General features: G+C 35.2%; 1 protein-coding gene across 13 annotated transcripts in view; it reads left to right on the top strand.

Moving 5' to 3' along the window:
* Nucleotides 1-13,919, top strand: part of kcnt1b (potassium sodium-activated channel subfamily T member 1b) — a 104,359-nt gene that overhangs the window by 84,830 nt on the left and 5,610 nt on the right. For 8 of the 13 annotated variants that reach the window (XR_008804067.1, XR_008804069.1, XM_056237008.1 and 5 more), the window contains 14 exons: nucleotides 1,365-1,491; nucleotides 1,856-2,005; nucleotides 3,304-3,539; nucleotides 3,895-3,915; nucleotides 4,758-4,971; nucleotides 6,157-6,262; nucleotides 6,887-7,059; nucleotides 7,585-7,656; nucleotides 7,748-7,882; nucleotides 8,051-8,162; nucleotides 8,800-8,901; nucleotides 10,382-10,465; nucleotides 10,949-11,077; nucleotides 13,402-13,693. Coding sequence is in view for 11 of the 13 variants with exons in the window: in XM_056237008.1 (XP_056092983.1) it covers nucleotides 1,365-1,491; nucleotides 1,856-2,005; nucleotides 3,304-3,539; nucleotides 3,895-3,915; nucleotides 4,758-4,971; nucleotides 6,157-6,262; nucleotides 6,887-7,059; nucleotides 7,585-7,656; nucleotides 7,748-7,882; nucleotides 8,051-8,162; nucleotides 8,800-8,901; nucleotides 10,382-10,465; nucleotides 10,949-11,077; nucleotides 13,402-13,693 (1,953 nt within the window). In the remaining 2 variants the exon portion in view is untranslated. The remainder of the gene's footprint in view (nucleotides 1-1,364; nucleotides 1,492-1,855; nucleotides 2,006-3,303; nucleotides 3,540-3,894; nucleotides 3,916-4,757; nucleotides 4,972-6,156; nucleotides 6,263-6,886; nucleotides 7,060-7,584; nucleotides 7,657-7,747; nucleotides 7,883-8,050; nucleotides 8,163-8,799; nucleotides 8,902-10,381; nucleotides 10,466-10,948; nucleotides 11,078-13,401; nucleotides 13,694-13,919) is intronic. The other 5 variants (XM_056237016.1, XM_056236937.1, XM_056236960.1 and 2 more) reach the window with 3 other exon arrangements.

Raw genomic sequence — 13,919 nt, forward strand, 5'->3', positions numbered from 1 at the left:
TTTTTCAAACATTTAAATGTATTTTGATTTATTAACACAAAATACGTCAATAAAAGTGTGAAATGTAAAAACTGTCCTGACGATTAGACATGGATGGGCGTATGTGTATCAGCCATCTGTTAGCAATTATTGTGGTATATATGGTTGTAGCTTGTCTGTGTTTTCTGTATAAATAATATCTTTCTGGATTGTACACTCTCCGCCTCCCAAGTCATACATCCTCATTGAAGTCTTTCATGGTTATGAGTATTCACTTTGTAAGTGTAGCACTGCCTCCACCTCTCGGGTCACTGAATTTGCATTTACATATGTTAATTTAGCAGAAGAAGAGATGAAGTGTTAGGGGGATTAATATGCCTCTTTGTGTGCTATAACCACGTGTTAATTCAAACACCCTAAGAAAGGTAAATAATGGAGAAAAAATACGTTTTAACCATACAGTATTTTTGTTTTAGATGAAAACAGTCTTGACAAATTAGTCAGAAGTTGGTACTGGTTGTGATATTAAGATCAGTATTTAGTAAATGTAAGAATATGCTTTTAAAGGATCTTTTTGGGATCTGAAAACAGTGTTATGATGGTAATGATGGTTAGGGTTTTATATATTCTTAGCGTCACTTAAAAAAAAGTCCAGTTAGCTCTGTCAATCGCTTTTTCTGGATTGAAAATTATTTGTTTTCCTAGATATATGCATTACATTAAAAGGATAATGTCTCTCATTTGAAGAGTGTCTGCCAGTAATGAAACCAATTTGATCTGAGTAAATAAGATTCAAGTCTGGGTGTTAATGCTGTTCTGGTGATGTTGATGCCATGTTGATCAGTGATACGGGATATGGGCAAAGTTGGAATTTCTTTTTCTTTTCTTTTTTACAGCTTTAGTTCTGAGATTAGGGCAGTTCACAAGTGTGGTGGAACTGAGGTGTTTTTAATTTCATAATGTTTCTGATAGAAGTGTATATAGAATTAAGTAGGAAGTCCATCTGTGCTTGGAGCTTTATTATTTTTTAATAATAGAGGTTTTTTTTTTTTATTCATTTATTTTTTGGGAGACCATCAAGTGTTTCAACCTGATCATCATTATGTAATATTGAAAGTGAGACTGAATTTAACAACATATATACTGTGTGTGTGTGTGTGTGTGTGTATATATATATATATATATATACATACACTTTGCCGTCATATCAATCAGGGTTATATTATATTATATTATATTATATTATATTATATTATATTATATTATATTATATTATATTATATTATATTATATTATATTATATTATATTATATTATATTATATTATATTATATAAATTATATTATATTATATAAATTATATTATTCTCACATAGATTATGTGTAGGTATGTTTTGTTTTCTAGATCATGTGGTGTGTGAAGAGGAGTTCAAGTATGCCATGCTGGCCCTCAACTGTGTGTGTCCAGCCACCTCTACACTGGTCACACTGCTGGTGCACACGTCTCGTGGACAGTGAGTACTGATGTCTTTCCTCTTTCATTTGACGGCTGATGTACGAGAAGTGTTTCCTGAAATGCTGTTTAGTTTATTGAAGGATTTACTAATGAATAATGGCTCCTCGCTTAACCTTTCCAATTCCGTGATCCCTAACAAATAATAGTGCCACAAATAATTAGTCAGAGCAGATTTGCCAGGGGAGCCGATCAATGGCATTAAACTTTATGTGATCATTTGTCAGAGGGAGATTGAATGCGGTCACCTGAACTTGTTGGGTGAACCATTTCATAAAGAAAACTCAAATGATCCCACAATAGTTTCCTACTGTTTTTTGGAGTGTTGTCTTAGCGCTTGCATTTTAGTCTGTTTGGGGTTTCAGGGAGGGACAGACTTCTCCAGAACAGTGGCAGAGGACGTATGGCCGTTGCTCGGGGAATGAAGTTTACCACATCCGTTTGATGGACAGCAAGTTCTTTGGCGAATATGACGGGAAGAGTTTCACTTACGCCTCCTTCCATGCACATAAAAAGTGAGTGATTGTTGAGCATTTAACATTTATTTAGATGCACGATTCACTATTCGGATGTATGTGAAATTATTATTTTATAAACCCTCAGAAAAATATGACACATTTTTTGTGCCTCTTGATAAATGTGCTTTAAAAACTCATCAATCAATTGATTGAGCATGCTTGAATTTTTCACATTTTCCTGTTCCCCTGTTTTGCACACCACTGTTTGCATTTTACACCTTTTTGAATTGTATTCATGCATATTTTTTTATCACAATCCCTACTTACACCACCATTCAATATTTTGTATATTTTTGAAGAAGTCTCATATGCAGGGCTGCAATTATTTGATAAAAAATACACTGTAAGAAAAATGAACATTGTTTTTTTTTCACCTTTGACATGAAGTGATATGTATAAATGTATGAATAAAATGTAAATTGCTTTGAAAAAAAAATATATATATAAATACACTGTAAAAATCTTTTAGTAAACTAAACTTAATTTACTGTATTTATCCAATTGATTTGTCCGATGTATATAAACTGACAGAATTAAAAAAGTTCTCTCAACTTCTGGTAGTAAGTTAAAAAACAAAAATTACAGTGTACAGTAATAACAATACTTTTGTGAAATATTATTACAATTTAAAATAAATGTTCAATATATTTTCAAATGTTAATAATTCCTGTGATGCAAAGCAGAATTTTCAGCATCATTACTCCAGTCTTCAGTGTCACATGATCCTTAAGAAATCATTCTAATATGCTGATTTACTGCTCAAAAAACATTATTATTATTATTAGAAAGTTCAAAAGAACAGCATATTTTTGAAATGGAAATCTTTTGTAGCAACATAAAAGTGTTTACTGTCGCTTTTGATCAATTTAGCGTTCCTTGCTGAATAAAAGTATTAATTTCTCGAAATAAAAATCTTGATATATGCAATCTTACATGATATATACGTTAGTGTGCATATCATGTAATTTGCACTTTGTTGCTCAGTCAGTCTCATACTGTACTAATCTCATTTGCACTATAATGCTCAACTGCACTTTACTACCATGTGTATACTTCATTTGCCATTTGTATCGTAGTACTTTTATTCACATGATATATTACTACATATATGCACTTCTTTTTAGATGCTTTATAGAAGATGAGGCTCACTGTTGGATTTTTGACAATAAACTTGAATGTTATATAATAAAAAAAAGCAGGAACAGGATGTAGATCCTCCCAAATAAAGATGAGTTACAACTGTGCTTTTCCCTCTTAAACTCCGTGTTAAACACACACAATCGTCTTTTCCTTAGGTACGGTGTCTGCCTAATTGGCACAAAGAGAGAAGAGAATAAGAGCATACTTCTGAACCCCGGCCCTCGCCACATCATGTCCGCCACAGATACCTGCTACTACATCAACATCACTAAGGAGGAGAACTCTGCGTTCATCTTCAAACAGGAGGAGAAGCACAGCAAAGGGCTGTCGGCCACCGGCGTGTATGACGCTCCCTCTCGTCTCCCGGTGCAAAGCATCATCGCAAGCATGGGTGAGGGAACACACCTGAACGTCATGTCACTAACAGAAGCCTTTGACCTTTTAATAATCAAACTAAGGGTGGAATTAGTCTGTAATTTCTGCGCCACTAGCACGACTGATTTAAACATTAATGGTGTTGTTGTTATTGTTACATAACATCCGAAACAAATGAAGCACAAGTTTTAATTGGTTTACATCAGTGCAGCCTCAGGGTTGGTTTAATGCGATTTCCATATGGTTAACATATGCCGGTTAGTGGTTTGAAAGTAGCACTCAGAAACAGCAGTAGCAGGGTGAATATATCAAAATATGCTCATGCTCATGATAAAATATACTTTCTTTTATTGTTTTTTCCTTTGTTGAAGTTGATCAGTCTGCTTCATATGGTAAGTCTGAGCATGTGGTTTTCATAGCATTAGTTAAATCCCAGTTAAATCATAAGACATCATTGGTGGATGTCTGTGTAAATGTTAACATTTACAGAAACCTTTCTCTCCCGTTCATTCCCGTTAGGAATTCACAGGTCAAGTCTTTTGTCCTGCAAGCTGTTTTAATGAAGATTTGTTTTTCTAATTGGGCTTTGTAACTGCACTTGCATGTGTAAAATATCCCTGGACTACTCTCTAACATAATTAGCATTTAGTCAATTATGTTTCTTCACAGGTTTTTTTTTTCTTTCTACACTTAACATTTTGCAGCAGAACATTCTTCTACATAACAGCAGAATTTCCCTTCAGAACATTTTCTTCCCTTCACCATTTTTAAATTAAACCTCACTGTGCTTAAAGATTTTGGTTGCAAAGCACTGATTTGAAATGTGCAAATCAGTGTTTATTCATAAAAAGCAATAAATCAGGGTTGAGGTCAACTTCAGTGCTTTTGAGAAATGCTATAATTAAACATTCATATCATCTACTCTACATGTAGGCCAATTGTTCTAGTAATTTAGTCAAATCTTTCAGTTTTTATTCAAGCGCTGGTGGAAATGAACTGGAATTGACCTAAATTCTGAGTCACGTTGGCTAAAATTGATGATATTTCTTTGGCAGTTTTCATTGCACTCAAATTTGCACAAAAGCAGCTGAGATATCAGATCAGACAACAGATTTGAGATGTTTGGTTTCACCGGGTAAACACATCTATATGAATTTCCTCATGCTGCATCTTCCATGCTGCAAGCTGAGAAGGAAAACCTCCACTCTCATGGCTGATTTGTGTTGTATTGCAGGAACTGTGGCCATTGACCTGCAGAATCCAGATCCACCGGCTGACAGCAGTAAACTGGCTCTGCCCACGGAGAACGGAGCTGGGAGTCGGAGACCCAGCATTGCCCCTGTGCTGGAGATTGCAGATTCCTCTGCCATCCTGCCTTGTGATCTTCTCAGTGACCCCTCTGAAGATGAGACCAACCAGTCCGATGAGGAAGGAGCACCGGCCATAGAGTAAATAATGTTGACAAAAGTACAAAATGAATAAGGTTTTTAAGGGGAACAGCAATAGAGTCGTTTGTCTTTGACTTTTTAAACAGCCAGCAAATGTCAAAGAAATGAGCCTTAAATCATGAGGCTTGATGTGTAGAGCTGTGCTTTTCCTTTACTAAACATTACTTTTTCAAAACAAAATGGCTAATAAAATGGCCATTGGATGATAAAGGGGCCAATCAAATCCTATACCCTTCCGTATAAAAGTTTAAAAAGATTTTGAAAGGTTTTTAAAAGAAGGCTGCATTTATTTGATCAAAAATAAAGTAAAACAGCAATATTGTGAAATGAACTGTTTGCTATTTTGATATATTTTCAAATGTAATTTATTCCTGTGATGGCAAAGCTGAATTATCAGCATCATTACTTTATTATGCAGAAATCATTTGAATATGCTGATTCGCTGCTCAAAAATATTTCTAATTATTATCAATGCTGATAAACAGTTGTGCTGCCTAATATTTTTGTAGAAACCGTGATACATTTTTTTTTTTTTTTGGATTCTTTGATGAATAGAAAGTTAAAAAGAACAGCATTTATTTGAAGTAGAAATCTTTGTAATTTTAGAAATCTCGTTACTACTATTTGTGATCAATTTAATGCATCTTTATTGAATAAAACTATTAATTGAAAAAAAAAAATTTCTTACTGATCCCAATTACTTCTAGTTATTTTCCTTACTGTACTCTTTCGCCAGTGCGAATGTTGAATTACATTTAATAGCTTTCAGGAAGATCAGATGAACTTTAAACATATTAGTTGCTAACAGCCTTTCAGCGGTCATGCTGCAGAATAATTACAGCGTTTGCTTATGTCAGTCAGAGCCGGAGGAGACATGTGCACTCTCCTCTCCTCTCTCTCTCTCCACTGACTCTAACCCTACTCCTAAACACATCCCTCATAGAAAACTTTCTGCATTTTTACATTTTGTAAGAGTCGGTGAAGATCCCCGCTGAATGTTCAGTGCACTCACAGTGCCCTCTACTGATCATTTACATGCCATGCTTTCAAAAATAAAGCCTTTGGAGATTGATTGATGTCAGTCAGGGGTTCATTTACTGTATATTCTGTGCATTTTTAAACAGAAGAATTCGTTCTAATTCACACTCAGACCTTTGACATTTTATATCCTTCTACTTTTTCAAGGTGTGTTAAAGGCTACCCTCCAAACTCCCCTTACATTGGAAGCTCCCCAACTCTTTGCCACCTTCTGCAACAAAAGGCGCCATTTTGTTGTTTACGACTTGACAAGGTGAGAGTATAAATCTTAATTCACCCTGAAACACTGATATTCCGATTCAGTTTAATTCATTGGTATGGGGTAGTTTAATTGTTGTGTGTATGTGTAGTTGTGCTAATGCATTTATATGGAGGGATTTAACAGTCTAAATAAAATAATTAAAGGTCTCTTTTCATTTTACATAAATACATTTCACATACTATTTATTTATGTTTACTCCCTTTTCATTCTGGTTATATTTATTGATTGCAACATTTCGTGATGCATTCAGCTCCATATTATATTTATTTTCTTTACTTCACATTCTGTTTAAGGTATTTCAGGTCATAATTCATTTTATTTCTAGACATATTTCATATGGTATTTCACTTTTTCATTTGATATAAAAAAAAAAATAATCGTATTTCATGGCTTGTTTATTTATTAATGCTTTCATTTCATTGTACTTTTATTTATTTATAGCAACATGATAGTGTGTAACAATATTCTATGTTTAAATATTAATATTTAAACCTATCAATGCCATTATATGTTCATTTAATTTGGCCTGCCTAAAATCCCTCAATGCATTTAAATCTGATCCCTCTTATCGTCATTTATTCCAGTCCATCATTTATTTAATTGTGTTTGATTCAGGGTTGTCGGCACAATAGTTTTGAAGATGCCAAGGCGTATGGTTTCAAGAACAAGTTGATTATCGTTTCGGCTGAGACAGCAGGAAACGGCTTGTACAACTTCATAGTGCCGCTGCGTGCCTATTACCGACCCCGGAAGGAGCTGAATCCCATTGTGTTGCTGTTGGATAACCCGTGAGCGAGCTGCCTCATCACTTTTCCCACCGCATGTTCCTGTTACTGTACTTCGATAGTCAGGCAGAAGCATTACTTAACCCCGACTTTACCACTTGAAAATACTTCCAGGCATATCTGCATAAAAACATATTTCTTTATCGACCTATCACGTTCTAAAGTGCATTATATTGAAATGATAGCAATTTGCAGTTTACTGTCCATCTTAATGTATTATCTTCCTCTCCAATGCTATACACTTTCAGAGGCATGTTCATTATGCTCCGCACATTCTTCCTTTCAGTAATGCAAAATTGTGTACACAATTGTCGTCACATTGTAGATTCTTCCTCAGAGTTTCCATGGCAACTTCGGAGATGTGTCAAAATCCTTTTTGCAATTACCTGTTTATACATTTTGCACAAGCTTTTACTCCGTTAATACATTTTTATAAGGTTGTTTGCCAGTGCCAAACCTTTAAGAACTTTAAAACTGCAGCTGTGAGTGGATTAGCATTGTTAAACTGCTCTTCCTCTCCATTTCCAGGCCCGATAATCATTTTCTTGAGGCCATCTGCTGTTTCCCTATGGTGTACTACATGGCTGGAACCATAGACAAGTAGGTCTTTAAACATTTCAGTAAACATGCACATCCTGAAATGGGCTTTAGTCCAGTCTGAATGGTGGGTTTGTGCTGGTTTCTGTCGTAGTTTGGATAACTTACTGCAGTGTGGCATCATCTACGCTGATAACCTGGTGGTGGTGGACAAGGAGAGCACTATGAGTGCAGAGGAAGACTACATGGCAGATGCTAAAACCATAGTCAATGTGCAGACCATGTTCAGGTACGAACGAACATTAATAACTTTAGCAAATTGGTTGTTATTTGTTTTTCTTTAAGCTGATGTCTTTTTCAGCATCAGCTGGAAACATGATGGCATTGGGTACTAATTCCTTTTCCCCGCTAAACGTCATTTTTGTCTTTGTTCTGCCGTTATTGTGTCCTCTACTAGGTTGTTTCCTAGTCTCAGCATAATCACTGAGCTAACCCATCCTTCTAATATGAGATTCATGCAGTTTCGTGCCAAAGACTGCTACTCCCTGGCTCTCTCCAAACTTGAAAAGGTCTCATATCTTAACAGCCACGCCATTTGACTTTTTATTGGGGTCCAAACATCTGAGACGTGCTTTTTGATTTATTTATTGTAATTATTGCAAATTATAATATCAATTATAGTTTGAGTGAAAAGTTGAATTGCAAAGTTAATATGAATTTCAGGATGATTAAATTCGAGCTGCATGAGCTTCATGAGTTTGTGTAAAACCTCAAATGAAATAGAAATAGTGCAGAAATAATCTAAATTATTTTTATTTTCAGATTTAAATTACATTTTGAGTCCCATATTTTCAAAGTGATCTCAGATGTTTGGACTAAGAATTTATAATTTTTCTTCCTTGCCAGTAGACAATTTAACTACTCTAACCAGACCTAACATTAGCATAATATAATTTCAAACTTTTCTATGATACAAAATAACTTTGCTTGAATTCTACGAATTTATTATGACATGTTCCATTAGGAATCTGTCAAGTGATTATTAAGTATGATTTATTTGTGGTGATCGCATGCTTCAAAAGGCTGAAAATACTGAAAATAATATAATACTGCGTCACAGATTTCCAGATGGTGTCAAAATCTGAGATCATCAGTGGTGGAAAGTTCCATCAATCTTTTGTTGTGATGTTTTTCCCCTTTCTCCAGATCGAGAGAGATAAAGGCTCTAATCTGGCATTCATGTTCCGCCTCCCATTCGCTGCAGGCAGAGTGTTCAGTATTAGTATGCTGGACACTCTACTTTACCAGGTGAGTAATAGATCAGATGCAAATTCTGCTAATTCTGTACAAAATACATTCTAATAATACATTACTATTCAAAAGTGTGGGGTCAGTAAGAAAAAATTAATGCTTTTATTCGGCAAGGACACATCAAATCGATCAAAAGTGCCTGTAAAGACATTTATAAAGTTATAAAATATTTCCATTTCAAATTAATTCTGTTCTTTTGAACTTTCTATGCATCAAATAATCTTGAAAAAAATCGGTCACAGTTTCCTCAAAAATATTCAGCAGCACAACTGTTTTCAACATTGATATAAGAATAAATGTTCCTTCAACACCAAATCAGCATATCAGAATGATATCTGAAGGATCATGTGACACTCTGTAGTTTTCCAGGAAAAAATTACATTTCAAAATATTTTTAAATAGTTATTTTAAATATTTCACAATATTACTGTTTATTAGCCTACTGTATTTTTGCTCAAATATATGCAACCATGGTGTGCATAAGCCTCATATTTCAAAACCATTCTACCCTTTTGAACTCTAGTGTGTGTGTGTGTGTGTGTGTATATATATTATAAATATAAAAAGTTAATAAACTCAAGTTCAGCTGAATGTTTCATTGCCCCTCCCACATTAAAATGTATGAAGTAAAATGTAAAAGTATTAGTAATGAGTACATGACTCTGTATATCGATCATGATTATTTTAATAGCTTTGCAATGTAAGCATCATAGAAAAGTATATACATTCATTAATTTGGTACTATATGCATGTTTTGACCATAGAGGCACAGAAAACAGTTATGTACGAAACATAACTTGATGAGCAGTCAGTCATAAGCTGTGTTAGAAATCGCCCCCCTATACCCTCATTAACTATTCCCTACATTACTCCACTAATATAGTTCACTTGAAGGAGTGACTGAATTCGGACACTGAATGCGCTGCAAGGGCTGCCGCCTTTCACAGTTTGTTGCTGTTTAATAATCATTTGAAAATAAACTGGCGGCTCAGTAGTAATGAAAAGATTTATATTGAACTCTGTCTTGGTAATAAGCATGTTTAAACCTTATTAAACAATTGAATAATCAATCAAAAAGGAATTTATACCGTTATGGTATTAAGATGTTGACACGGCAGTTTGGAAAATCGATGGATAGATGATTCAACTGAGGGCGCCATCTTCTGGTGAGACGCGGGAATTCATTCAGCACGACCCTCACAGTGCTTTAAGAGTATTCTCTAGCAGCCGATGAGTGTACATCAGTTTATTGCAGTTTATTTTTGTATCTCTGCACATTTGATACTCATGAAGGCTGATACCTTTCTGTGAGGCAGATAGAAGCAGAGAACATTGAGTGGCATTTGCAGTAGGTTTTGCTCCCCTCAGGCATTGTGTCTCTAAAGAGCCTTTATTGATTGTGTGAGGTCTGGAGATCATCTGTGTGCTTTCTGGGGACTGTTTATGTGTTTATATATCGTTTCTGTTTATCTTCTAGTCTTTTGTGAAGGACTACATGATTCTCATTGCAAGACTTCTGCTGGGTCTAGACACCACCCCGGGCTCTGGCTACCTGTGTGCTGTAAGTGTAAGCGCAAACAAAAAAACGCACCCACACACCCTCAGCAAGCCAGTTCGTCTAGCATCAGTGCGTGATGTATTATGCAAAGTCATTGTTTGAGTTAAAATGCACAAAGCTGGTTATTTGAACTTGCCCACCCACAAATCTGTTGGCGCTGACAGGAGTGTTGAATTGAAACAGACGGTGTAAAAATAACATCACAAGGTTTAAAGGCAGATTAGTATGTGACGTGATGGACGACTCTCATTAAAACTCCCACGAAATGTTAGATTTCAGCCCAAAATCAGCTTATACAATATATATATATATATATATATATATATATATATATACTATAAGCTGATAATAATATATATAATATAAAATAATAACATAATATATATATATATATATATATATATATATATATATATATATATATATTATTTAGCTTAGTTTAGTAAAATTTGACATGCATGTTAATGAGCTTCACTTTTGAAACAGATGAAGGTATCGGAAGAGGACTTATGGATCCGGACATATGGAAGACTATTCCAGAAGCTGTGTTCATCTAGTGCAGAAATCCCCATTGGGATATACCGCACTGAATCTCACATGTTCTCTTCCTCGGAGGTAAGATGAGATTAAGAGGAAGAGATCAGAGCATTCAGACACGGATAAATACCCTTTACACGGTCCATGCAGCTCCAGACGCTTGCACAGCAGATACGATCTGTCTCTGTGCCTTTACTTGATCTTGTGCAGTGTTGAAGATTTACAGCTTTATTTTGGGCTAAATCATGGCTTTGCTGGCTGCCTTATTAACTGTGTTGTGACTTGAAGCTTGTGAAATCCTTGTGCTAATCATTTCTCATTTTGATCATTCACAACTATTGCTTTTTCAAGTATAAGGAGGTTTGTAAAGAGGTAAGAATGCAGACTTCATGCCATTTCTCAACCACATTCTCATATGTTAATGGAATTATGTTTCAATGGCTCATTGTCTGTCCTGTGTCATTTACTCTTTATATGTTACTGGTAATCTATACAAAAAATATACATTTAGTAACGTGAGTGGGGTTATTTAAAGGTGCATTAAGTAGTTTTCTTAACTAAAAAAAGCAACATTATAATGTTGTTTCCATAATTAAATAATTGTGTTTTTTTCTTCATTATAACTGCACTGAAGTCAAATCAAATAATTAAAATTATTATTAATAGAAAATATTATTATTATCTGGAAAATTTGTACTTTTTCTATTTTTTTTCTAAGCTATTTTTATTCTAAAACGTCAGATTGACTTTCACTACAAGTTTGGGGTCAGTAAGATTTGTTTATGTTTTATGCAAGTCTCTTATCCTCACCAAGGCTGCAATTTGGTAAATAATTATCAGCATTGCGATTATAACTTGAAGTGAATTAACTTTCACAAATTATTGAATTAATAATTTATTAAGCAGCACCATTATTATTATCAATTGTGCTGCTTAAAGGGATAGTTCACTTTGAAATAAATTTTTGGTATGTTTTCGCTTACCTCAAGGGCATCCAAGATGTAGGTGTCTTTGTTTCCGCAGTAGTTTCAATTTTGATATTTTTAGGTCAAACCGTTCTTGTCTGCCAGTCATATAATGCAGGTCTATGGTCACCACCTCAAAGAGCATGCACAGAGAAGTCCAAATTAAACATGATTTAATGACTCGTAAATGTAAGTACACATTGATGGCCTAAGATATGAAACGAGCGGTTTGTGTGAGAAAACGAACAGTATTTATATCGTTTTTACCTCTTGTAAACACAGCCACGTCCAAGTGATCTGAGGGCGTGTACGAAAAAAATTCAACGTTGTCTTGTTGATATATCGAAATCGTCTTCCATTGCGATTTCCTGTATATCTAAATATGTTTAGATCTTCACAGTGAAAGGTAACACTTCCGAAATCTCTGTGTAAACAATGAGTGACGTACACGCGCGAGAGATCACTTCCGGCGCATACGCAGACCGAAGCGCCCGCGCCCTCAGATCACTTGGACGTGGCTACAAGAGGTAAAAACGATATAAATACTGTTCGTTTTCTCACACAAACCGCTCGTTTCGTGTCTTAGGCCATCAATGTGTACTTACATTTACGAGTCATTAAATCATGTTTAATTTGGACTTCTCTGTGCATGCTCTTTGAGGTGGTGACCATAGACCTGCATTATATGACTGGCAGACAAGAACGGTTTGACCTAAAAATATCAAAATTGAAACTACTGCGGAAACAAAGACACCTACATCTTGGATGTGCTTGAGGTAAGCTAAAACATACCAAAAAATAATTTTAAAGTGAACTATCCCTTTAATATTTTTGGTGGAAACCAGGATACTTTTTTTCTGGATTTTTTGAGGAATATAAAGTTCAAACGAATATAAAGAACAGCATTTATTTGAAATAGAAATATTTTGTAACAATGTAAATGTCGTGACCGTTATCACTGATCAATTTAATGCATCCTTGCTGTATACAAGTATTAATAAAAAATATATATCTTACTGACACCAATATTTTTAACAGGACTGTACCTTAAAAGTCTCATATCACACTGTAAAAAATATATTGTTGGTTTAACTTAAAAAATAAGTTAACTGGTTGCCTTACAATTTTGAATTCGTTGAAATTAAAAAAATCAGTTAATACAAGGAGATTTGTTAAGTCAAGAGAAACTCAAAATATTATGTTATCTGAATCAGATTAATTATCTAAGTTGATTTGACAAAAGAAAAAATGTTGAATTAGAGACAGCTAAAATATATGTAATTACTTAGTGCACCTTTACAGAGTAAAGTGGTTCAGCTGCTAATAAACTGATACAAAAAAGTACAACGTAATGATTCAGCCCTCAGACAATGAAAACGTCAGCCCACCACTTTAAACACTGTTAACCTATTGACAACCTGTTGCCATGCTGACCAGTCTCAGGTGTCTGTGGAGGACTGTGAGGACCCGCGGGATCGCAGGGAATCCTGGAAAGAGAAAACCGCCCACAGAAACTCCACAGGGAGCGACCAATCAGAGCACCCACTCCTGCGGAAGAAGAGCATGCAGTGGGCGAGACGGCTGAGCAGGAAAAACACTAAACCACCCAGTCGAGCCGAACGCATCAATCAACAGCGCCTGAACCTGTACCGGCGCTCCGAGAGACAGGAGCTGTCAGAGCTGGTGAAGAACCGCATGAAGCACTTAGGGCTGCCCACTGTGGGATACGGTGAGTTTGACAAGGGGAAGTGAGTATTTCCATTTGTGCCTACTAAAATACTGAGGGTGTAGAACCCCTTGCATTGATGTCTTTTTGATACATTGTGTCATTATAAATGTACTATGGTGGAGAACTGTTTTCACAGTGTTTCTCTTTGTAAATCATTTAATGGTGTCCCCTTGTGTCCCCTGCATCAATCATTATTCTTATGAAACATCCTTTATCAGGGATCACA

The sequence above is a fragment of the Rhinichthys klamathensis genome, unplaced genomic scaffold, assembly GCF_029890125.1.
Source record: "Rhinichthys klamathensis goyatoka isolate OS25496 unplaced genomic scaffold, OSU_Roscu_1.1 h1tg000019l_1, whole genome shotgun sequence".
Classification (NCBI taxonomy): Eukaryota; Metazoa; Chordata; class Actinopteri; order Cypriniformes; family Leuciscidae; genus Rhinichthys; species Rhinichthys klamathensis.